Source organism: Euprymna scolopes, chromosome 22, assembly GCF_053919585.1.
Source record: "Euprymna scolopes isolate OS-2025 chromosome 22, ASM5391958v1, whole genome shotgun sequence".
In the NCBI taxonomy this organism is placed as follows: domain Eukaryota; kingdom Metazoa; phylum Mollusca; class Cephalopoda; order Sepiida; family Sepiolidae; genus Euprymna; species Euprymna scolopes.
In genome coordinates this window covers 30139289-30165877 of record NC_136503.1, presented here as the reverse complement: position 1 = coordinate 30165877, position 26589 = coordinate 30139289, and the positions used below count along the sequence as shown (strand labels likewise).

Here is a 26589-nt window from a genome sequence, read left to right as displayed (position 1 = left end):
CATTTCCTTCAACTTAAAAAAAAATTAGAACTGAACTCAGTTGCGGCAAAAATATAGAATTTCCCCAATTTTAAAGTAAAAAAAAAAATATATACAAAAGTGACATTTGAAAGGTTCATCTTATATCAAACTAGTAGAGATAACAAGTGTTGCCCAGGAGCAAAACTAATAAAAAAAAGAAAAGAAAAAGAGTTAACAAAAAAAACAAAAAAACATCTTTCTTTTTAAACCTTTTCTTTCTACTTCTGTTGAGACGATTCCAATATTTCCCCCCCGATTCCGATACAATTATCAATTCCGATTCTTTTAAAATCTCTAAATATTCAGCTATTGAATTGTTTTTTTTTTTTTTAATTTCCAGATCATTATAAAGACCCATGTAATTATGTGCAACTATTTTTGCAGATGCAAAATACACGTGTGTGTGTGGTGCATGATCTACAGATTTTAGTTTTACTGCTAGTTTAAAATCAATAAATATTTACAATTTCATCATTCGTACCAACAACGGAAAATTAAGTTTTAAACAAACAAACAAAAAAACAACACTTGAAATAACAGTTCTTGGCATTGGAAACTAGACAGAAATTTTTATCACTTCTGATACTGCAAAAAGTTTCTATTTTTCCAATTCTCATCAATCATGTTAGTTTTTTTACACCTCTCTCTCTCCATTATATATGATAGAAAAAAAAAGAAAACAACTCGAAATGCATCAGCTGACTGACTGTATAACCTAGTTCCAATGCTGTTTTTAAGACAATTACTAATAAGAATGAAAGAAAAGTAACTCTTTTTCTCTAATCCATGCACCAATTACTGCACCGAAGCGTCATTCATTCTAGGCAAGTCGAACCTGCTTTTTCTGAAGAAGGAAGTTTAATGGGAATATGAAATTCACAAGCGGTCTCCAGTGGCATGTATATTCCCGTTAGGAGAAATGACAATGTTAGATTTTTGCATTTCTTGCACAAAGATGTCAACATCCTCCTATATACAGTGCCTGGTATTCCCAAATGGTCACCCATCTGGTACTGACTAGGCTCAACGTTGCTTAACTTCAGTGATTCAACAAGAACTGGTATATCAATGTGATGCAACAATCTGATTCATGGTGACCACAAAAGAATAAATATTACAGTAATTAGCGATGTCTTTTTTTATTTCTTCTTGATGTGTCTGTTCTAGTGTTATTGGAACGTTTTAAACAAACAAAAAAAAAAAACCACTCATTTTATACAGAACTTAATAGCATGTGTATGCTAGCATCCAAATGTCTTTTAAATTTTTTTTATTAAAGGTAATTCATTTTTTTTTTCTACAAACTTTTGTCATAAATTTTTCAGATACTAGCATATATACATGCTACTAAGGTCTATATAAAACTAGCAAGGCTACCCGGCGTTGCCGAGGGCAAAAGTGTAACACATTTCTATTCAAACTTTTATTTATCTATCATTCTGTCTTTCCGCTTCTTACTTCACTGCTCAGCCCATTCCTCTCTCTGGACATGAACATACACACAACTCTTTTTTATAGAAGTTGTCATAAGAAAAATAACTCTTGATTTAAAAAAAAAAAAAAAAAAAAAAATTAGAGTTCCTTGTCTTTAGTTAATAAACTAGCAGGTTACTTGGCATTGCTCAGTCGTAAAATATGCGTAAATATTATATTTTAATAAATGCAAATTTCTTATTTATTATAAACAGAAATACTATAGGTATGAAACGTAACATTACATTCCTTTAAAAAGAATGAAATAAAAAAAAAAATGGAAAGAAACTGAGACATGTGCATGTGAGTATTGCTTTTTTCTAAACAATTCACTTTTTGTAAGTAAAAAAAAGTAAAAAAATATAAAACCATAATCCATAGACAGGGAGTCAATTACAATAACCATTAGACCAGCTTGCCATGATCTTTAAAAATGTTTTCAAACCAACCATGACCGCAATTGTGCAGTTGTGAAACAGTTGATAAACAGATAAAAATCCGATGAACCTCATGTACCAATTTTTAAATTTTGACTCCTTAGCAGCCCCTTTTTCTGAATGAAAACATTAAGAAATTTTCCACATGTCTGAATACTCTACATACCAAATTTCAAATCTATAGATCCAAGATTTGTTGAGTATATAGGTTGAGAAGTGTCCTCACACACACATGCATTCTAACTTAAAAAGGGTGATAGGTTTACATATGTTACAAAATGCTTTCAGTCTCTGAGGAAGGATATGTTATATCAAAAAATTTAAGACAAAATTCAAGAGGTGGAAAAAAAAAAAAAAAATTTGCATTTTATTAGAGTTTCCTAAAGTTCTAAACCTATTTTCAAACCAGTATTTTTTTGATTTATCATGAGCTTGTAATTATATGAAATTCAATGATGTAGCTTGTATTTTTAGCCATAATACACGCAGACGGAAATACAACTTTTTTTATATATATAATAGATAAATAAAAATAATTGTAAAAAAAAAACAAAAAAAAACTAAATTACTGTTTTATATCATTACAAAGCTACCCAGTATTGTTCAGATAACAAAAAACAAAACACCGAGTTCAAATAAAGTTATGTAACATATAACTGGCTAAAACAAAACGTTAATTCAAAGATATAGCAAAGAGACGTGCAAGATATTTAGTAGTAATAATGTCTCCTCCCTAAAAGAAATGAAAAAAAAAATTTTAGCAAATAGTTTAAAAAAGAACTATCTCCTCTACTTGATTAGTTATAGTAATGGAACAGCCTTTAGATTAAAATCCGAATTTCATTATTCATTTAAGCTGAATTAATAATTAAAAAAAAAAAAAAATATATATATATATATATATATTTTTAATTAATTAATATAAGACCTGAAGTAGGGCAATGCAATATTATGCTATGAGCAGAAAACGAATTTCCTACCTTGCATTCGAGTTAAATCTTCCTTGCTTACTGGTGTGGCTGTGTTCAGGTGCTGGTAGATTACTTCCAAGCACTTGATATTCGTCTGACAGGTGGCCAACAATTCAGTCTAAAAAAAAATATGTATATAAATTAAACAAAATTATATAACAAATAAGTTAATCAGAATATGTTCTGGGAGAATGACATGAGAGAAAGATGGATAAAGGCCTAGCCAGGAATAGATTATTGGACTGATGTTAAACCTAATATGCTGATAATGAGTGTACAGGATTAGTGAGTTTATTTGAATGAGGTATACATAAATTTTATTGGTAGAGTAGTGATGGGACGATTCCAATATTTTTCCAGATCTTGATACAATTACTGATTCTGTTCTAATTTCCTGATTCCAGTACAATTACTGATTCTGATTCTTTGAAAACCTCTAAATGTTAAGCTTCAAAGTTGCTTATTAGTTTTTATTTTCAGATTACCAAACCCCTGTACATATATTTCCACAAATGTAAAAAATACAGTTGGGGGGAGGGGTGGTCTGTAAATCTTAGTTTTATTGGTAGTTTAAAATCAAAAATAATATTCATCATTTTATCATGATTGTCAGCAATGGAAAAAAAAAAAAAATTAAAAGAATAAAAAAAAAAAAAAATCAAATTAAAAAAATTAATTTTTAGCATAAGAAAATAGACACATTTTCCTGATTCGGATATTCCAAAAAGTTCTGATTTTTCTGACTCAATTCCGATCAACATCAGTATTGAGATGATGTTAATTTTTTTTATGCTCACCAAGTATTATTTAAAATGAAAGAACAATTTTTTTTTTTAACAGCAATTTACAAAAATATTTTATAGGCAGAGGATATACTAAACAGTTTAATATAATACAAAAATATTGCTGTTCAACAAACGAAAATATTCTATTTCACATACCATACTATCACATTTTCAGAATTTGTTCAGTTACAAATAATATAAAAACAAAAGCTTAACGAAAAATAAAAACAGGTTTCTTTTTTAGAATTAGACCTAATTTAAAAAAAAATACAAAAAAACTCTTTATGGTGTATGTACTCCTTACAGAACAAAGATGTCATATTCTAAAAATCACATAAATTAAAAAAAACAAAAAAAAAATCAAATTTTATGAGTAGGCAAAACGGGACTGTCTCGCATTACCATCTTGAAAAAAAAAAGAAAAAGAAAAAAAAAACAAGGGCAGATAACATTAATTTATTTTTATTTCGGACTACTATTCTCATCTTTATTGGTTGTTGTTTTTCATGACGTTTTGGCCAACTATTCCTCTGGCCTTCGTCAGGTGGTAGCCGAGATGGATAGGAATCTCGAATCTCTTAACTGCATTCTCAGCAATCACTGCCATCTGTAGTTGTTGTCGTCTCACCACGTTTTGGCCAAGTAAACCTCTGGCTGGCTTTGGGTAGGATTGAAACCGCTATTTTCAGACAATGTTCACCTGAATCCGTAGAGATTCAACGTCTCTATCAACTGCGCCACGGACACCGAAGGCCGATTGAGGTTGGATTCTTTGATCTTATAAATCCATGTTTATTATCTGATCCTCCATAGTCGGGTCTGTACCGATTGGTATATGTATTATTCCTTAATTGGAATTCATTTTCCCCATGGCGCAGTTGATAGAGACGTTGAATCTCTACGGTTCCAGGTGGACATTGTCTTGGTTTCAATCCTACCCAAAGCCAGCCAGAGGTTTACTTGGCCAAAAATGTGGTAAGACGACAACAACTACAGATGGCAGTGATTGCTGAGAATGCAGTTAGGAGATTCGAGGTTCCTATCCGTCGTGGCTACCACCTGATGAAGGCCAGAGGAATAGTTGGCCGAAATGTCGTGAAAAACAACAACCAATAAAAATGAAAAACAACAACTAATAAAGATGAGAATAATAGTCCGAAATAAAAATAAATTAATATAACGCTCATCTCAAAAATCAATTCCAATTAAGGAATAATACATAAGGGCAGATAAATCCACAATAATTCAAACTTGCGAGATCAGTCTTGTAATACTACCGATTTTACATTGATTGCTTGAAATTGTTTAAAAATGATTTTCTTTATAAAAATAAAACTACTTGATCAATTTATATGATTTTTGGAGTATAGCATTTCCATTCCATGACAGGTATGTACATCATAAAGATTTTTCTGTATTTTTTTTTTTTTTTTTAAATTAGATTAAATTCTAAATAACAACCAAATAAAAAAACTTTCTTGTTGTCTATAACAAGTGAAATGCCATAAAAGAGTGTTAGTAAAAGTTACAGACATCAGTGTTGATACATAAACAGACAATAGCTATTATTATAGTACTTTTAATATATTTCTTGTATGGACTCACAGATACATTTACTACAAAGGGGCCTCTTTATTAATATCGATCCTTCACGTAATCTAGCAAATGACATCTGCACATATTGTTAACAACTCGGCTTTGTTTACCAATGTCGATCACACCCTTAGAAAAAAAAAGTGACAAAAACTCTAATCTTCTCCGATATTATTGTCCATTATGTTTGAAAAATGTAAACAAACAAAAAAATGTAGAGAAACAGTCCTATGGAATGTTTATTCTTTCAATTCAAAAGCTACATGCTCAAAGAAAAAATATACAAATAAATAATAATGATCCAAACTCACCGATATTTATGTGTTATGTAATAAATAAAAGCAAGGAATTTCCACACAATAAGCTTCTATTCAATCATTTACAATTCAGTTTTTATTTTATTTTATTTTTTGAATTCCAGTTTTTTGTTTTCTCCTTTCTTCTATAAGATAAAAAACTGAAAGCTAATTCTTATGTAAGACTTTTTAGAAAAACAAAAAAAAATTGATCCTTAAAAACCCTGATATTTCACTAAAAAATATGTATCAAATTGAAGAAAAAAAAGCTTGCACCATGTTCAAAATAATGATTCTATATGCAAGAATTTAATCAAAAACAATGAATACGAATGTCTGTAAATAAAGCTTTTAAATTTGGTTAAAATACCAATCCTATGAATCAAAAAATTCCTGACAGCTTTCTTCAACTTCATCAAAAGATCCAAACCAATAATCTTTTATAAAGTACAGCATTGATCGGAATAAATTGTATTCAAATGGAGCAACGTCTGCACTATAGAACAGATAGCAGACCTTCCATATCATTCAATTCTTCAATGTTATGGCTGGTCTTTCTTGCAGCATACAGCTTTAAAGAGAGATTGATTGAGCCACATATTCACATTTCTACTGCTTCCAAGGAACTGCTACCTTCTCTCACTCACTCTCACTTTGAGCCATGTGACATCACATCCGTTTCTATTAATTTGCACAGTGTAGTAAAATCTAACCTGGAGTTCAGCAAGTTTACTCTAACCGAATTTTAATTTCCTGTAATTTTTAACTGACCAATTTATATACTAGTGGATTTACTTGTCAGATATTTAACAAAAGGTGCATCAGTTATCATGACATCAGGTGAAAACCACCCTTCCTCTATACTAAACTTGTAATCGTGTCAAGTAGGGACAAAATTCCATTATTGCAAACCCTGCTGTAAATCAGGAAACACAAAAAGAATACAAAAAAAAAAAAAGGGAAAAATATTTCATCATCATCGGACTATTGAATGAATAAAGCATTTGCTTACATATCGGCCAGTATTCAAGTACAATCCAGTATCTTTTTTCTTCTTTTGTAAGGCATGATCAGTAACTTTAAGTTGATTCGACGATTCATCAAGGACATGATAGAAATCTTCTAAATCAGAGTCACTGTCATCACATAAAGCCGAACGAGATCCCTGAAAAGACAAAACAACAAAAAGTGTATAAAGAAATCTCATTTATAAAACTCACGGTGTCTTTCTGTTTACCTGTCTCCATTTTTTTTAAAACTGTATCTCCTCAGAGATGGAATGTCGCAAAGCGGCACGGGGTGGCTTAAGTGATTGCACTTTTTTTTTGGACTGTTTTTTTTTTTTTTTTTTTAAATTTTCACCCAGAAAAATAGTTGCTAAGGGGTCAAAATTGACAGAAATAACAACTTAGCAAGCATAAGTCAACTTAAACTGCTTTTCTATGTATGTGCAAATATATATAAATTTGTACATTAATCTTAGTTTATTTTTAGCTATTTCTTATCCAACGGTAACATCTCAGGCTGAAGGCCTATAAATTTTGGTTTCGATTTTGATTCTAGTTTATGGCACCAAAGTCATTTTTTTTTACGTTTGAAATCATGATTACATATTGGGTACAATATAATATTGTAGTATTGGGAATCCCAGCTTAAATGCTATCTAGGTAGTTTGTAGAAATAGTAAGTTATGTAAGTACATTTTCGATTCCCATCAGCGTGTTTAGCAGTGTCAGAGAATATTAGATTTGACATCCATCAAACTCAGTCACCTGATGGTTAGATGCACCGGAAATTAGAGGTGACGTGCATCGGAAATTAGGGGTAACGGGAATTGTGGTTGACGATCACATGGGCTGAGAGTTGGTTTTGGCTTGCAGATGGAACAGACAGGAGATTAGGGTCTCTCCGCTGCAACCAGGGTCTATGATAGGCTTGTCAAATTTAAACTACATGCAGACATCCTTTGTGAAAGTTTTTACAGTTTCTATCAGGGAGACAAGGTGTTTCTCTGTCTCTACATAGTTTAAGATCGTTCATGAAGAGTAAATGGTTTACTCGTTTATTATTTTTCTCCTGTCTCTACTAAGGTTGTACCCAGCATCGCATTTTTCAGGACTTTGCTGAATGGATCAATTGTAAGACAGAAAGGCAAACTCCTTGAAAGATACCTTAGTGGATACTGAGATTTGAAATCTGTATTATCCCTTCTATGTGATGTAGAAGTGTCTTCTTTTTTTTTTTTTTATTTAACTTCAGTAAGTTTTAAGAGATCAAGGGGTTCCCTCCTGAAGCTAACACTTGATTCTGTTATGATTTAAATTTATATCCGAGGGCTCTTTTAAGAATAGATGCTGTTCCCTCTATGGCTGCTATTTTTATTTCATTACAGCTTGGTCTTCCAGAGATTTCTTCTAAGTATTTCTGAAGATTCTTTTTTATTAAACAAGTTGCTCCTATCACAACCATTATAATGTTTATTTCTTTCAGAGACCATGTCGTTTTTAGATAATTTTTTAGGTCCTGATATTTTGTTCTTTTCCCATTCAGCTCTATAAAGGCCAAAATCATTTGGGACTGTGACATCGATAATGAGCGCAGTTCTTTCGGGCTTGTTCCATACAACAATATCTGGTTTGATGGCCTTGTCTTTTATGTATCTGCCTGTCTGTATGTCTTTGTCATAGAACACGGTCACATTTCTGTTTGATGTTATCGATGGTGGTTCATGTTTCCAAATGTTCGTCGCTCTGTCAAGTTGTATCTCTCGACAGATCTTCCAATGGAGGTACTTACATACTTTGTTGTAATGGGCAGTGTAAAGGCCATCTGCCAATAAGATTGGGCATGCAGACATTAAGTGGCTTGGGCTCTGAATTGCTGAGTGGCAAAACCGGTATTGGCCATTTGCTTGTAAGCCCACCATTTTTAAAAATCTATTTGTAAGTAAGCCCTGATCTTGACTGGCTATAATGAGTCTTTCCTCATCAAATGGAAGTCTCCCGCTCTTGAGCCATTGGAGTGAAGCATTCTTCATCTATATATTCCTGTTTAAGCTCCTCCAGGAACTTTCCTGCTCTTTTATGTTGTTCCCATCTTTGTTTTCTTGTGTCTATTTCGATTTCGGTGTATTTCTTTTTTTTCTTGCAATCTGTGTTGCTGGATTATCATATACCTCTGCAGTATTTTCCAGTATGTCACCCCCAAAGTTTTCAGCAAGCTTCGTGACTGAGGTTTGTTGGGGTAGACGTTCTTGGTGGTCCCTCACTATTTCTATTATCATATCTGTTAAGCTTTTAATATACTGCCCCATGCTTACTATGGTGGCTCGATATGTATGGTTTATTTCAGTGAGACGGAGGCCACCCTCTTTTCGTAGTAGGTATATCCTGTCTATACATTGGTTTCGATATATTATTTTATGTAAGGTTAGGCGTTTCCTGGTCTTCATGTCTGTATGTCTAATTAAAAGTAAAAAAAAAACTACAAAATAAAAACCCACAATGTTGATATTTTCCTGATCAGTATTATGAATAAATAATATCTAATGTTTAGAAAAAAATATTCATTCTCTGAGAGTCAATTGGGCTAGGTTCTCTCAGGAAAGGGGTGATTTTTCAGTAAAATTACATACTAGTTTAGAAAGAAAATTATATTCACTAATTCCACAAGAAATCTATTCTATAAAGGAAGGCTGCGTGTATGTGAGTGTGTATGTTCAGCGAGAGAGGAATGGCCTGGGTGGGGGAGAAAGAAGCTTTTAGAGAGAAGAGAAAGGAAAATGGAGGAGGGAATAGGGAAGGAGAGAAAGCTAAAGAAAGGTTGAGAAAGAGAAGTCGTAATGAAAACATGTTACACTTTTTTTGCTCTGGGTAATATCGGGTAACTTTTCTAGTAAATATATAATGTACAAATGTGTTTATGTGCATATATATATTAGTGATGGGACGATACCAATATTTTTCTTGATTCCGATACAATTATCGATTCTTTATAAATCTCTAAATATTTAACTATAAAGTTATTTTTTTCTCCGATTACCATAAAAACATATTTTAAATGTTCATATAATTTTTAAAAACATAAAAACACACTTGTTTGGGATGATCTTTATATTTTAGCTTTACTGTTAGTTCAAAATTAATAAATGTTTATTATTTTATTATTATTAACAGCAATGAATGATTTTGTTTTAAACAAAGTCAAATAAAAAAAATAATTAAGGGAATCGTTTTGGCATCAGAAAATATGCACAAATTTTCCTGATTTCCACAAAAGTTCCGATTTTTCCGATTCCAATTCATTGTCCCAACACTAATATAGCTGAAATGTGGACAAGTAAGACATAGTTTATTTATACCAAATATAGTTGGATTACAAAAAGGATCATGAATTCTTTTAATGATTCTTTGGATGGAATGGTTTTTAGATCACAATATATATGAAATATGTAATTAGCATTGCTAATAGATTATGAAAGGTATGAACCCATCCTCATATGTGCCCATGCATAAAAATAGTAAAAGTTAGGTTCTTGTGTAGATCAGTGATCTCTTAAACCAACACATTTCAGGTGAAAACATTACATGTCATGGCGAAATTAGTATAAATTGAAAAATTATGAAAAATGATTCAATAGAAAAATAATAAGTAAAAATAGAATTTATCAAATTATCAAGTTTTATTGTATGTTTTAATGTGGAAGAGTTGTGCGACCAATTCAGTATGACAAACTGACTTATCTCTCTTGAGTTAAATTAAGGGTTAATTATTTTTAAAACAAAGCGTTATTGCAGATGATTTTTATTTTGTAAATTCATCCAGCGCATATTCAATTGAATCACTTTTCTGCAATTTTTTTGAATTTATCCTAATTTTGACATGACACGTGAGTACGTAATGTTTTCACCTGAAATGCGTTGGTTTAAGAGATTACCAATCCACATAATGTTCATATAAAAATCCCCAACGTTTCTATATTTTTTACTTGATAAAATAAATGACAAAAAAAAAAAAATTATTTGGGATTTGTTATTTCCTAGGTGAGGGATTTGTCACCAGTTATTATCAAGCATAATACAATGGAAAAGGAAACCCTTAAAATAAAATTGAGAAAAAAAAAAAAAAAAAAAATGTCCCCAGATAAAAACAAGTACTATAATTAAAAAAAATAAAAAAAATTGCACAACACTAGAGCCAGGTTCGCTCTAAAATGGAGTACTGTTGCCACATCTGTGGAGGATCTGCTTGGCATGTCCTATCCTACCTTGTTAGAATTCAAAACCGGTTTGGAAACCTATTAGGTGATACCCTTTTCTTTTCCCTGCAACCTCTTTCCCATAGAAGGGACATCACAAGCCTGTCTCTATCGCTATTTCCATGGCAAATGCTCACCTAAACTCCAATCTATGGTCCCCTCTTGCTTAACTTTCACAAAAAAACATTTGACTAGCTACAACCACTATATATGATTTCCCCCCCTCTTTATGTGTGCCTAAATCTAAATGCAGATTCCATGAATAAAGCTTCTTTCCCAGAACTGCCTACCTTTGGAACACTGTTCCACTGACCTGTCTTCCCGGTTGAATAAAATATGGTAGCCTTCAAATCCAATGTAAATAAGTTCTTGCTGAGCCGCCCTCATAAATAATCCAAATTCTACCTAATTTACACCATTAACGATTACTACACTACTATAAGTTTTGTAGTAGTGTTAGTTTTTTTTTTTTTTTTTTTTTTTAAATCCAGCAGAGTGCTCGATTAAAAGGAAAATCCGAAAACTAAGAACGTATTTATATTTTGTATTTTGTGTACAGATATGATATGAATATCTAAAACGGTCCTAATTATTGGGCTTGAAACCGACGGTACCAATGACTCATCTAATGATTTTCTGTACACAAAATATAATATATATATATAAACATATATACGCATATAAAATTAAAATAAAAGATGAGGAATAACAGTTATATATGACTTTATTATATCGTCAGAGCAATACATAAAAGTAAAAGGTGGAAAATTAACAAAACAAAAAAAAGAAAAAAAACCTCTTTAAGTCAACCCGTCTCCCTAACATTACAGATTAACCATGGCAAAGGTAAAAACCACAAAATAATTAAAACTAGCAAAATACTGCAGACATTTCATGGCTCCATTTATATATATTTAATGAATATGAATAAAATATAATTTGGTAGATTATAAAATTTATTACATGATTAAAATTTTAAATGCAATCAAATTCTGAAAATAAAAACTAAAAAAATGCTTATCCATATGCACATGTGTTTCAGGAAAGCATTTATTAACACTATTACATGAGAGTAAAGCTTGAAAAATTATATAATCTTTCTTATCGGCATATAGACTTTATCAGTCACAATTCAGATTGCATCAAGTGGACATATCCGCAACCTATTCAAGAACAAAACGTCAAGATAAAGGGATGTTTTTCCAATAATAGGAACAAAACATGAAAATCATAAACACATTCAGGGAAAGAGAGAATCAAGTGTAGGATATCTTGGAGATATCCTGAATTGTTTTGATTCTTTAACTTGATTTTTTCCTCCTCAGATGAAAAGAATGCATTCTTTGAAAATTCGCGAATTAAGGAAATCTTAATATTTTGTTCCGAGCATCCTGTCGAACAATAATTTCATGTAAATTTACAGTCTTAAATTGTGTTCTTCTATGACAAGCTCTATTTCCTATTTTAGTTGTATTGAACTCTTATTTCGGTTTGGATTATTATATAAATATTAACATTCTCTTTAAGTTTACAAAAGTTTTGGCTTGTAAACTTAATCATTACTTTTTGATTTTATAACTTACTATATATATATATATATATATCATTGAATAGAATATAAAAATCCTTGATCCTACTGAAACAGTTAACCCATTGTTCTACCTTGTTTACGCAATATCACTGAAGTTCACTGAACATTTTTGAAAAAAAAAAAAGAAAAAAAAAGAGGACACAAATAATAAAACCAAATAAAAAGAAAGCATAAAAAAAAACAATTTTTATCATCATTAGTTATGTGTATATGAATTAGAGGAATTTCACAGATCAAAAGAAAATCCAAAGTGTATTAACCGTTTTTTTTTTTTTTTTTTTTTTTTTTTTTAAGGGCGTGTGTGTGTAGGGGAGGGGGTTTATAAAAATATGGTGTATCATCCCTAAACCTGAGAACCGCAGAGAAAGGGAAGAAGACAGAAAGGTGTCGAGGTTTGACACCAGGGCATATTTATTAAGAAGCAACTGAATCGATGAAAAAGATGTTTTCTTTTACACCAACACAAATAGAATGAGGAGAAAAAAGAAAGAGAGAGCGGAAGGAAACTCTGTTGCTTCCTTTAAAATACACACCACCCTGTTACCCACCCTTCCTTTTTATTTTCTATGCACAATATCTGAATTTTAATGTTTTTACATAATTCTGATTGGATCAGGAAGTTGTTGCCTGCAGTAATCCATTTTATATAAAAAAAATTTTTTTTAAATGATCCAATTTTTTTCTATCTCTCTGGTAAAACTAGAAACTATGGTTTCTTGAATTCTGACAGACGAACAACCCGTCTCACACACAGATTAACCACGGCCAAGTTAAACACCATCAAATAATTAAAACTAGCAACACCCTGCAAACATTCCACGGTGCCTTTCTTTATCAATACTCAATTTTTTTAAAGGGATTCAAATAAAATAAATGTTACATGATAATTTCAGTTTATAGTAAACTAGCTGACCCAATCCGGCATTGCCCGGAATCCATTTGTTGCACATTTTTAAAGTTATAGAGAAAAAGAAGGAAAATTTTTGTTTTTCCTGTTTTATCATTTTAATAAGTACCTCTAGAAATTTTAGATTAAAAGTGGTCTAAAATATATGCAAGAAACAAGTCACGCATAGGTAAAAAACACACACAGAAACATGTGATCACAAAATGTTATTGAGGTAGAGAAGAATAACTCAAATAATATAAGGGAAATAAGTCATATTTTAAGATTTATATCCTTACGCTAGCGGGGGTACCCAGCATTGCCCGGGTGTTTGTAGGTGTGTGTGGTGTTAAATAAAAAAGAACCCGGGGGGGGGGGATCGAATCCAAAGCCTTGAGGCGAAGTTTGAAAATAAAATCGGCCAGCCAGAATGAGTTAGTGAAAGATGTTTGAATTTATTTAAGTAAAAACCAAATTGACCGGTGCGTGCCCGGAAGTCGTCGAGCGTTACGACGACGACGATGACGTCAATGACCAGGTTTGTTTGTTATAAGCGAAGTAAAAAAAGAAAACGTTAAAACTTAAGTGGGCAAACAAACGATGTTGAAAACAGAAGAACGAACACGTGAAAAATGGCTTAAATAAGCCTGTTTCGATATTAAAATTTAAAAAATCGGTGGGTACCCGGGTGTTTTTGGGTGGGTGGTTGGGGATGGATAAGCGAAGTAAAAAAAAAAAAAAAAACAGAAAAACGATCGTTACGTGAAAAATGGCTTAAATAACATTGGTTCAATATTTAAATTTAATAAATCGAAAAAAAAAAAAAAGAATCTCACACCACGATTCGAACCCAAAACGTTTAGATAATGAACCAACGCGCTAATCAACTGACCTAACGCGACGTACATGAAATTTGTTCAGTTTTTCAACTATTTAAAGTAAATCAGGTCATGACGTCATCTGGCGCATGCATAGAACCGGTCGTTGTCATGAGGGGACCGTTTTTGTTGACTCCCTCCCTGTCGAAAATTATCAATTTCGAGGTGAAAAAATGAACGTTTTTGGCCAATTTTTCGAGCGAAGGATGGAGCTTCAATATGATACCGAGTTTGTGAATTTTTGTTCTGTCTGTCGAAAGTTTTTAGCAGACACACAAACATACACACATACATACATATATTTTCGCTTTTATATATATATATATATAGATTATTTGATTCATTATTTAAAATTGTTGCCATAGTAACAATCTTACAAACAAGAATAATCCTTTTTTTTTTAATCAAATCAAGCAAAAACAAACAAACGAAACATGTTGGATGAAAATAATAAAAAAAAAACAAAAAGTGGCTAGTTAGAATAAAATACTGAAGTGTCAGATATGATGCTATTAAGGTCTAAATTTTAAATTCTGACAGGATAACTTTAAATATAGTAAGACGTACAAGTAAAATATTCATTTTTAACTTTATTTTTACATATTTTTTTGTCTAGAAATTTTAGTTAAAAACTTCCTTAGCTAAAGCACCTATAATTATTTGGAAAAAAATCAGTTATTGTCTGCTTCTTTTTTCACTAGTATTAACACTACTACTACATTTGGTTAGGATAAATTCCATCTTTTATTTCGAACATGCCTATAGCTAGTGTTACAGTCTAGTTAACTAAAGGAGGAGTAAGTAATATTTTGTATAGATTGACAGCATCAGAACTAAACAAGGAATTGTATGTGTGTGTGAGTTTGTTCCCTATGAACGCAGAAACGGCTGGGCAGATTTTTTTTGTAAATTTCACACAAATGTACTTTATGTGTCTGGCAGTGTTCTTTGACGTTTTGTCATTTTTTTTAAAGACTTTCAAGATGATTTATATAAAAAAACAAAAAAAACAAAAAAAAAAAACAGAAATTCAAATTAGAATGATGTGGAAAGAATTAAATTAAAAAAAAAAAAAAAAAGCGTAGTTGTTAAAATTCAAAATATTAAATGAATTGATTTAAATTTTAACGCCTATGCTTTAGAGATTAAGATTCTCTGAGGAAGTCCTGAAAACATATCTAATTCAAGAAAAATCTATATATCTGTGAAAGTGAACGTGTCTGTGTACATTTCTCTACGCAATAACTTAATTTTAAGTCTACAGATTCGAAATTTGATATACAGGGTACTGAGATTTGGGAAAATCTTTGTAATCGGTTTTAGGCCAGAAATTTGGCTGTTAAGAACTCTACCAAACTCCTCCGACAATTTTGGGTATAAACACTTGAAATTTTAGATATAGGTTTCTTGGACATGGATCTAACTTAACTTGATTTGAGCCCAAAACAATAAATGTTAAGACAATTTCTGATCTAAACATTTGAAATTTTACATAAAGGGTATTCAGAGATAGGGCAAGCTTTTTAATCGGTTTGGGTCGAAAATTTTTAGTTACCAATATATAAATGTATGTATGTTTGCATGTCTGCCTAAAACTTTCGACAGGGGCAATGGATTTTTACAAGATCAGTATCGTTTTGAAGTTCGACCTTTCAGACGACAAATATTGAAAAATTGGCTAAAAATATTAATATCTTCACCTTCAACTTTTCTACAATGCGGGGGGGGGGGGCGCTTTTTCGCCGATATTTTTGAAAGTCATCCTCTCCTTTTGATTGTCTAGCCTTAATTTAAATCTATGTCACTTCCGGTTTGGCGGTGGTCATAACAGCAAAGACGTCACGTTTTTTTCCCTGTTCCTCCTTCGCAGTACAGGTTTGAACCTGCTGCCTTCCTACTACCACTTTTTTGTTTTTGCTCAACATACACCACCCAAACACTCGGGCAACGCCGGGCTGAAATGCTAGTATATATATATATATATATATATATATATATATATATATATATATATATATGAGCTGGCATCGACTGGTGTTGTTCAGGAAGTAATGAGAGTTCTGTGTATTCGATGCCCTATATTAACATTTTTATGTTCTTATTTTTTATTTTTTAAATAACACTTCCATCTTTACTGTTTATGGAGGTAAGCTGTGAAACCAGGTCCCTACAATATTATTGTAAAAAATAAAACAAAAACCTTAATACAAAATAAATAACACCATTAGATTTCTCATCAAATTATACTCAGGAAAAGTTGTGCTTTATCTTAATATAGGTTTTTGTTTTCAATTGCATCCTTAGTAAGTGTTAATTTGAATCTATAATTGCACCATATTGACTTCATATGGTGTCAGAGGAAATTTGGTGCCATTAAATTCATTGAAAATACTAATCTTCATTTAATGTAATTAAAATTTTTTTTTTAAATGCTGACACATCAATTTCTATAACGGCCACAAAAAAAAAAAAAACCTTGAGTATGGAGGATCAATATCAAAATATAGGAATATAGATGCTGACTTACCTTCCCAGAATCTTCATCACTCTTTTTTGCCACCATCTGCGTAATAATAGTGCTATTAGCAGGGGCAGGCAGTTCTTCATCAAACTCCATCTCATCTGACCACTGCAATGCTGGTTCAGTTGCCTCATCGCTGACAGTGGGATACAACGGTGCCTACAAAGTTAATAAATTCACAATTAAAGTCGGGTTACAATCACAACAATTAAAAACACAGAAATCGTTTTGCTCTCATTCATAATGGCTGCATAAGTAGACACAGGAAAACAGAAAAAACATTTGGCTTCAAACAATGACAAATAAAGTTAATGCTGTTTTATTTATTTATATCAGATCATTAATTCTGTGGTTAATGAATGCCCCCCCCCCCTCTCTCCATACATGATTTCATATTTCGACATGACCTGGTTAAATCCCATTTGTCAAAAAAAAATTTTCATATCACACCTCTTAAATATGGTTATATATGCTAGGGGTCAAATCTTCCACAATTCTCTTTGTGCACTTGGTAAACTCCGTTTTTATAGTATTTCACGAGAGAATTGAGATAAAATATGCCATGATTATTAAAACAAAATACTAGCAGGATTACTCGGTGTTGCCTGGGCCATGAATAATAAAATAAAAGAGTTAAAAAGGTTATGAGTTAAATTTTCTTTATTTAAAAACTTCTGTCTACTTCAAACTACCCTTTTTTTTTTTGCTCTCTCTTTCTTTCCTCTTTCTTGCTCTCTACCGTCAACTATTCTCCCTTCTCTACCTTTAATTGCCCTTCTCGCTTTCTCTCTCTACATTCGACTGCCTCTCTTCTCTCTTTAGTAATCGGTTCAGTATAAAAAAAGAAAAAGAAATAGAAAACTGATTGATCTAATTTCAGCATTTATTGGTTTTGGAAATGAACGAGTACATGTGCACTAATTTATCATAAGCAGGTCGAGAATCACACTGAATATAAAATAATGTTTATAAGTATGCCATGTGTAGTTTCTGACTTTTAGTCGGCGCCATACACAGACAGGACTATTTATACAACAGATATATCTTACCACTTACAATTTCTGTGACAATATTTACTTCACATTTCCGCTTTATTATCCTCAAACCGAGACTTATTAATTCTGAAAGCCCTTCAATTTAATTTAATTGGTTTTATTTTTCAGATTTCTAAAAAAAATGTACAATTATATATAAATATATAACACCATAACTTCACTCTAACGACAACTGTGTGTGTGTCCGTTAAAAGTAACAGATGAAATTTGTAATTTATTTCCTATTTCTACCCTGTTATTGAATTGAGAGAGAGAGAGAGAGAGAGTAAATCAAAGATCGATATGACGAATACAATAAAAAAAAAATGTCGAAGCAAAGGACACAAGAAACAACTAAAAAAAGAAAAGGAAAAAAAAGAACAGGTTTTGTTAAGTAATCTTATTCTAAAAGACTTTGATATTGATATCGACTAATTTATTTATACACACACACACACACACACACACACACACACACACACACACACACACACTTTGGGTTATGTTAGTGCAGACTGGTCAACAAAATGAACCAAAGACTAAAGAAAAACGCACTTCAAAGTATCAAACCAGTTTTTGTCTGTATTGCACAACAGAACGAAACAATATGCATCAATTAGGATTTTCTTAAAAAAAACAAACAAACAAACAAAAAAACATATATATGTAAAATAGTGGTAAATTACTGCAAATTTGATTTGAATATATAGGGATGATCCAAAAAACTGCCCACTAAAACACTTTTAGGGAACGGAAATTATTCTACTAGTCTTATTAGGAATTAATAAGTGTGTGTGTGCATATCTATGAATTTATAGCAAGTAAACCACAAAGAAACATTCATGCTTCATTCATGAAGGAAATAATCAGGCTAAATGACAACGATTTCCTTCAAGAGCAGAACATTAACATTTCTGTGTAGCTTACTTGCCATAAATATATATTCATACTACTACTAAGCTCTATTCACTTATTGAGCACTGTTGAAGTAAATACTGAAAATATATGCATGCAATAACTTATATTATGTGTATATACATAAAAAGTAAAAAAAAAAAAATAATACCAATAAAAACCATTATTAAATGAGAAGGAAGGAGAGGAGAGGTTTTCATCTTTAACTTTTTGCTAATTGGAGTCTGACAATTTTAACCTCAGACCTGGGTTTAAAGGAGATCATAGGGCACACTTTACAAAAAATAAAGTAGTTTTTATTTATTATTTAATTATTTATTAATTTGGATAGCTTTGTGGCCTTGCAAGACAAAGGCCGACTACCAACCTGCAATAGACAACCCTAGACTGTCCGTGTTGAGTTATTAGACACTGGTTGGTGATGACAACTTGATTTCAGATTCAGATGCTATTATAATAACGAGAATGAGAAGAACAGATATGTCTCTGCACTTACCTGGTAGTTGTCCCAAGCGGCCTCAGAGAAGGAGCCAGCGCTGCCTACAATGTCTTCTCCATCAGATGTGTCCTCCATGGCTGTGCCATAAGCCCCTACAAGACAAAGAAACAATCATATCAAATGTAGGAAAGCTAAAGAATCATCAGCAGGAAATAACAATTGTAATGAGGTCCAAAAATATAACTAAAACAAATCTATTTTGAATTATACAAATGTATAAAGTTTACAAATAGAAAAACAAGATGATAAAAAAAATATCAATAAAGTGGGGGTAAAAAATGATAAAAATTCAATACAAGGTGCAGCGATAAAACGATCATTATGATGTACCTTTTTTTTTTTTTTTTTTTTTTACAAAGGCATCACCACATTATCAAGGCCCAGAGGCCACTCAAGGATAAGGGTTAAAGAGTGTACAGTAGAAGTTGGTCAATATAGTAATCATTAGTAATGAAAATTTAAGACCTATCATTAACCTTAAGACCTATCATTCAATTTTGCATCAGAAAGAGTGGACACAAGAAACTATTTTACCACAGATTTTAATTAAACCGGAGCAGGGAAACTTTCTCAATCAGGATCACTGGACCTTGGAATATACTTCGGTGATAAATGTATTAATAACGCAACAATGCAAGACAAATTTTGGCTGCACTACTGTATCCTCTTCTGCTTAAATTTATACCATTATTTCCCTGGATAGCAATTGAAGCATGCTGGTTTTATTTTTGACAAATAAATTTAATTATTCTGATGGCTTTAAACTCTATTTAGTCCATTGCATAACCAGTGATCCATTACACCATCAGTGGCACCCATCATTTTTTTTCTTTTTACAATTACTCTAATGATTGTTAATAAAGGTTTCATAAAGTTCTATAAAGTTTTAGCATATATGCATGTAGGAAATATAGTGGGGGATTCCAGTAGCTAATAAAGGCATCCAGCATCAAGATAAAGTCATCTCCCCTTGAATTTAGAGAAGTTAAATGGTGGCACTAGTGTATGATTGGTATAGTAGTGATATTAACCAATCAGGATACACTGTGGGGTAAGCATACATCAAGGGTTGGCAATACAAGCCCAATTCTTTAGGAAACTTTGAATGCTTAACATGGAATGGATCTGAGTGTTCCACTGAGTGAATGTGGTGTCATTGTGATTGTATAGTATGGTCACTGATGGATGGAATGACGCAGCTGAAAGGTATCGTTAAGTATGAAGAGGGGTCATGAATGAGTATAGTTAAAATTAAATATAAACAATGCTTGACAACAGACACTCTTCACAATTCTGTTCCCCCAAACTTTACAGCCTTGTACTGAACTGTATTTATTTACAATAAATATTGACAGGGTCCTTGCACAAGAACAATCAACACTGAGAACTAATGTTTAAACAAAACTGGAAGTCCCGGCTGCATCCCCGAACAAGTGAAAAGACATGTGGTGGGCAATAAACCTATCACGTCCCTCTTTTTTTGGGGGGTGGGGGGGGGGGATAGTACTGCAAAAGAGTCTCCCACGTCGGCTTCATTTAACAGATAATAAACTGAAAATAACTTAATTTTTCAACATTGACTTGCTTGTTTGTCGATTTTTAACTGAATCGTTGAAACTTAGGTATCGTGAAGATAGAAACGTTATGTCCTCACACTTTTGCATACGGACGATGAGATTAAAACCTACCATTTCGACACAAAACTTATTGATTTATTGTGTTGTCAACAGGTCACATTTTCCCAAAAGAAATCAATAATCTTACATGCCACGTGAGATGACAAAAGTAATTTGAAAAAAAAAAAAAAAAAAAAAAAAAAAAATTGTTTTAAATGTTACTTCAATTAATATGACGACAGATTTTTAATGAAAAAAAATCTGAGCATGCAATGCCCCCCCCCCCTCTACAAGTTAAAATTTTACTTCAACCACAGCTTGTGCAAATTTTTGTTTTTTTTAATCCAACGTGTATTTATTGAGAAAAGTGCAAACGAATGAACAATTCGGGAAGCAACCAGAGCTATCCTGGAAAATCTGTTCTGACAAAAATTTACTTTCACCAGGACTTATGTTTGTGCAAAATTTCCAAAAATAAATTCAAGGTGTGGTTATTGAATTATTAGGTCCAATCACTCTTTTGTCGAGAGACCAATAAAATTTTTTATTATGTTTCCAAATTTTTGAGATGTGAATTTATCATTCGTATTATTTGGATTCTTCGCACTACTATTTCCATCTGGAGTGTGATTTTCACATTTTGGTTGATGTAACCTTCAACCTTCTGCAGGTGTATCTTGTTGAACTCAGGAATCTTTCTGCTGAACTCATGAATCTGCATGGAATTTCAAACAAAACCTTTTATTTAATCTATGGGGGTAGCATGCTCTCGTCCCATCAGCCATGACTGGGTAGAAGTACGAAGTAATACACAATTGAATTTTTGAGTGTTGCCCACACTGAGGATTGTACCTTCAACCTCTAGAAGAGTGTAACTTTTACAGCTGAATTTTACCAAGTACTATATGCACTATACCACAGGTTCTTGATTCCAGAGTTCGACAGAATGATTCCAGAGTTTAACAAGATACACCTGAAGAAGGTCGGGAGTGAAACGTGAAAATAACATTCAAGATGAGAACAGTAATCTTAAAAATCCAAACAATAGGAAAAATCTTATTGTTTTAAGTTAAAAACTAGCGTTCATTATTTTTATCGCATTGTATAATCACGTCTTATCAAAATTTTTGAAAATGCTAGCAGTTCATTTTTTTTTTATTGAAAAGTTTCTTAAAGACAAATTATTTTTAGAAGTTTATCCTCTACGAACCATAAAAACGATGAAAGTATTATTGTGCATTTTACAGACTATTTTGTGAAATTCGTTCTTTAACCAAAACATCAGAAGTCTCCTTTGTGATCGCAATAAATATAAATCTATCCTCAAGAGAGAATATTTATTTAGTTTTTGCTAATCGAATGATAGAACATGGTTCAATTGTAGATCTGACCAATTGGTTTCTGACAATTATTTTCACAAAAAAAAGTGCAAAAATGAGAAACGTCCATAAAACAGTTGCAGAAGATCCAATTATGGATTGAAGACTGACCTAAAGTTTTGCTTGTTTGATTGGTTTTTGTCTTCCCACAAGGTCAGGTTTATTGTGAGATGTACTTTGAGCATCTCATAGGAAACCAAGGTCATTCCCCTCGGTATTCTATCACATGTAACGATGCATTAAATAACAGGCATCTGCCTCTCCTCCAATGTAGGAGGTACAGTCAGTGAGGAGGCTCTCTTAGAACCGAGGTCTAACCATTAAATAGTTTGCATAACACTTAAAGGTTTTGTTGTGAACTGGTTTGTTTAATTTACAACACATCATTTAATCCTCAAACATAACTACTGTAAACATTTAATTGAACATAAGTTGCTTGAGAGGCTGCACTTTCATATCATTCATACTAGCATTAGTGCTGATCAAAATAAATCTGATTGCATTTGAACATCATAGCCATTCCCATAGTCCATGATAGTATCCATTATACTAATTATCTTAAATAACAAACATGTCTTTACGCTTATTTTTTTCAGCACTATAACTTAATAAAAAATGATTTTAGTATTCAGTTATAAAATGTAATAAAATACAATGCTTGATTGTAATTATAACAAAGACATGTGTTGTGCCTTTTTAGTTCTAAGAGTTATACTGTTGTATTATTGCCTGCATCATTTTGTCTTTCGTGTAGAGTTGAAAAAAAAAAAAAACTACAAATAACAAGTAACAAATAATTTTTTGGTTATCTTCAAGCTATGTCTCCTGATGTTGACAAAGGTTTTGCCCGAAGCTGTCATCTGCAAAATGAAACAAGTTTTTTTTTTTTTTCAAATTGTATTTTCCAAAATAAGCAAATGAACAAAAAAATTGGGTTATCAATTTTTTTGTTCATTTGCTTATTTTTAAAAATACAATTTAAATTACTAAGTTAAATGCTGGTGGGGATTGCATATGTACTTTCACTCCTCACAAACTAGAGATAAGAATCTGTGCATCCATGCTCTATTAAAGCATGGTATTGTTTGACATACTGCATGCCTTATGTGCGCTGTATCTCAGGTGGTTTAGCCGTATACAGCGTGCCACCTCCCAAATTAACCTAATAAAACGCACGGATACCTTAGGCACGACGGTGCGTGGAAATCACAAGAGAAACCTGGCTTAAATGCATAATGGTGAAAAATAATTAAAGTTTTTACTCTGCCTTAGTGTTTCCACATTTAGCCATCAACACCAGCAATTTTATAGGACACTTGATCATCAGAAGTGCCTTAAGAATATTAGCTTATACATTTGAATATAAATTCAGACTGAGAAAAAAATGTAAATTCTGAAATATCAAACAGAGAGAGTGAGTTATTTTTCTTTAGCTATTTTAAATTATATCGTTAAATGGACTGAAACAAAGCATACTCCTAAAAGTTCATTAAAAAATAAACTGAACATTATAATACAAATCATACTCTAACGGAGATTTGGTATCTGCCTGCCTATAAGCAATACATTAAAAGACATCCTTCATTATCTATTAATGCTCTGTATTAAATTTGATTCATTTATAGATCAAGCAGACAGTCAAGATCATCGTAACTCACACTTCAACCTCAACTGATCAACTAACAATGAACCTGTTCTCACTCATGACTTTTGCCAACATAAATTCTCACATTTACTCGGATGTTTTGAGTGATGTTGAATATATTTTTTTTAGAAATTTACTGTCAATGTAGATTTCAAAAAACTTTTGCTAATAGAGTGATACAATTTGGAAATAAGTTGCTGAATTTGGTTAAGAAGAGCAGAGAAAATTTTAAGATGGAATTGGACGAATTTAGAAACAGCGAAAAAATAAATTAAGATTTTATTTCTTTAAACAATCAGATGAAAAATTAAACAGAATTCAATCTGTATTTTAATATTGTTTATGTTCTGCGCAACATTTTTTTTAAAGAGTTGATTTGAAAAGATTGTTAATAGATGCCTAAAAAACAAAATAAGATGTGAGAAAACTTTGTCTCTATAAGCAGTACTCTATTTCAAAATACGATTTCACAACGTTTTGGTCGATGTAACCTCCAACCTTCTTCAGATGTATCTTGTTGAACTCGGGAAGGTTTCTGTCAAACTCGGGAATTTGGACGGAATTTCAAATGGAACCCTGGGGCAGCATGCTCTTGTTCTGTCAGCCATAATTAGATAGAGGTTCCAAGTAATTCGTAATTGTATTTTTCAGTTGTCCACACTGAGAATTGAACCTTCAGGAAAACATCACTTTTACAAGTGTGGGTGACCAAAAAATACAATTGCAAATTACTTAGAACCTCTATCCAGTCATGGCTGACAGAACAAGAGCATGCTATCCCCATGAAGTAAATAAACGGTTCAGTTCAAAACTCCATCCAAATTCCCGCATTCAACAAGCTACACCTGAAGAAGGTCAGAAGTTACATCGACCGAAACGTTGTGAAAATCACACTCAAGATTAGAACAGTAATCTGATGAATCCAAATAATACGAATAGTCCTGATCTAAAAAAATTTCAGACACGTCATAACAAAAATGCTATTTCAAAAATTGAAGCACAATAAGCCAACAGACTACAAGGAAATATCCAAAAATATCTTGAAAGGAAAATAAAACAAAGCAAATCAATAGTTTTATTATCGTGACAAAATTAAAACTATTTTTATAACAGAACTAAAAGACATGACTAATCTTATTGTGAAGAATAAAATACCTTGCATTAATCAGATTAGTCGAACTACTGTTCTTATTATTCCATCTGATGTAACTTCCGACTCTTACTCAACTGTGGCATAATGGTTAAACACATCAACAATCAATTGTAGAGGTCGAAGGTCAATTCTTGCTGCAGACAATAATAACTAAACAGCTCCGTTCAGTCTTGACAGACTATCAATACCCACTGAAGAGTATTTGCGCATGGAACTTTATTTGGCAAGAGTAGTGCAATCTCCAACCACACCTCCCGTGAATTGGCACTATTTTTATTTCAGTTGCAAGTACATAAGTATCAGGACAACTGGAAAGAATGCTGAGATAAGCGGAGAGCACATACAGTGCCTTAGCATTCCCAAATGGTCACTCATCTAGTAATGGCCAGGCTCAATGTTGCTTAACTTTGGTGATCTGACAAGAACCAGTGTGTCAACGTGATTATGCTGTATATGCAATAATAACTAATAATTACATAAATAAAATTTCTACCCATTCATGGCTGACTGAACAAAAACAATCTACTTCAGCAGAATAACTAAAAAGTTCAGTTTAAAATTTAGTATAAGTTCTGGAGTTCGGCAAAGATTCCCAAGTTTGAAAAGATCTGAAGAAAGAGATTACATCAGCTAAAATGTTGGGAAAATAACAACCAAGATGAGAATGTTTGTATGAATAATTCAAATATAAATTATGAATACAAATCTTAAAAATTCCTAAATATAATAAAACTAGCATGGAGACCTGACGTTACCTGAAATTGTACAAGGATTAACAAATGTTTCTCCCATATTTTATTGTCATTGAGATAATCTTTTTCACTTGGAACATAAGGGGCTACTATTTAGGATCGTGATTTAGCAGCAAGATGTCTGTTCATGTTACATTTAAACTTCTGCAGGTTAGTACAGTTAGGGAAATAGGAAACAAGGAGAGAAGTCTGAGGGAAGAAACTATTAGAATTGAAGACTTTCCAGTATCCAAGGATCTCTACCACTTAAATGTAATAAAAAGTAGACAACTGTGACTGACACTTACTCCTGATCTGAAATAGAATACATACATCAAATCGTTTGCCAAGATCACCAGAAAAATGCCTGGATCATTCTACCACTCCAGTAGATATCTCACTGCCGATGGAATCTTCTACCTGTATAAGTGCCAAGAATACCGTAGAATGGAGCATTATTGCCACATCTGGGCAGGAGCTGCTTGGAGCAACCTATCTTGTTGTAACAGAGTTCAAAACTGGCTTCAAAACCTAATCAGTGATGCCCTTTTCTCTTCCTTGCAACCACTTTCCCACAGAAGAGGCGTTGCGAACCTGTTTCTGTTCTATCATTATTTTCATAAGAGATCTTCAATCTATGGTCCCTCCTTGCCAGACTTTCCTAAAAAACAATTGCTACAACCACTATCCACAGTTTTCCCCACTCTCTATCTATGCCTAAATCAAAACGCACATTCCATGAACAAAGTTTCTTTCCTAGAACTGTCTGCCTGTGAAATTCTGTTCCACTGGCCTACTTTCTGATGGACTATAATATGGTTGTTTTCAAGTCCAATGTAAACAAGTTCTTGTAAAGCCGGCCCCTTAAATAATCAAATTATACCCAATTTCCACCACTAACAATTACT

General features: G+C 32.2%; 1 protein-coding gene across 1 annotated transcript in view; it reads right to left on the bottom strand.

Moving 5' to 3' along the window:
* LOC145243935 (uncharacterized) overlaps nt 1–26589 on the bottom strand; it is a 324060-nt gene that overhangs the window by 15439 nt on the left and 282032 nt on the right. Inside the window, exons 8-11 of the mRNA XM_080107062.1 lie at nt 19155–19249; nt 16716–16868; nt 6589–6741; nt 2912–3020 (exon numbers count right to left, since the gene is read on the bottom strand). Of these exons, the coding sequence (XP_079963188.1) occupies nt 2912–3020; nt 6589–6741; nt 16716–16868; nt 19155–19249 (510 nt within the window). The remainder of the gene's footprint in view (nt 1–2911; nt 3021–6588; nt 6742–16715; nt 16869–19154; nt 19250–26589) is intronic.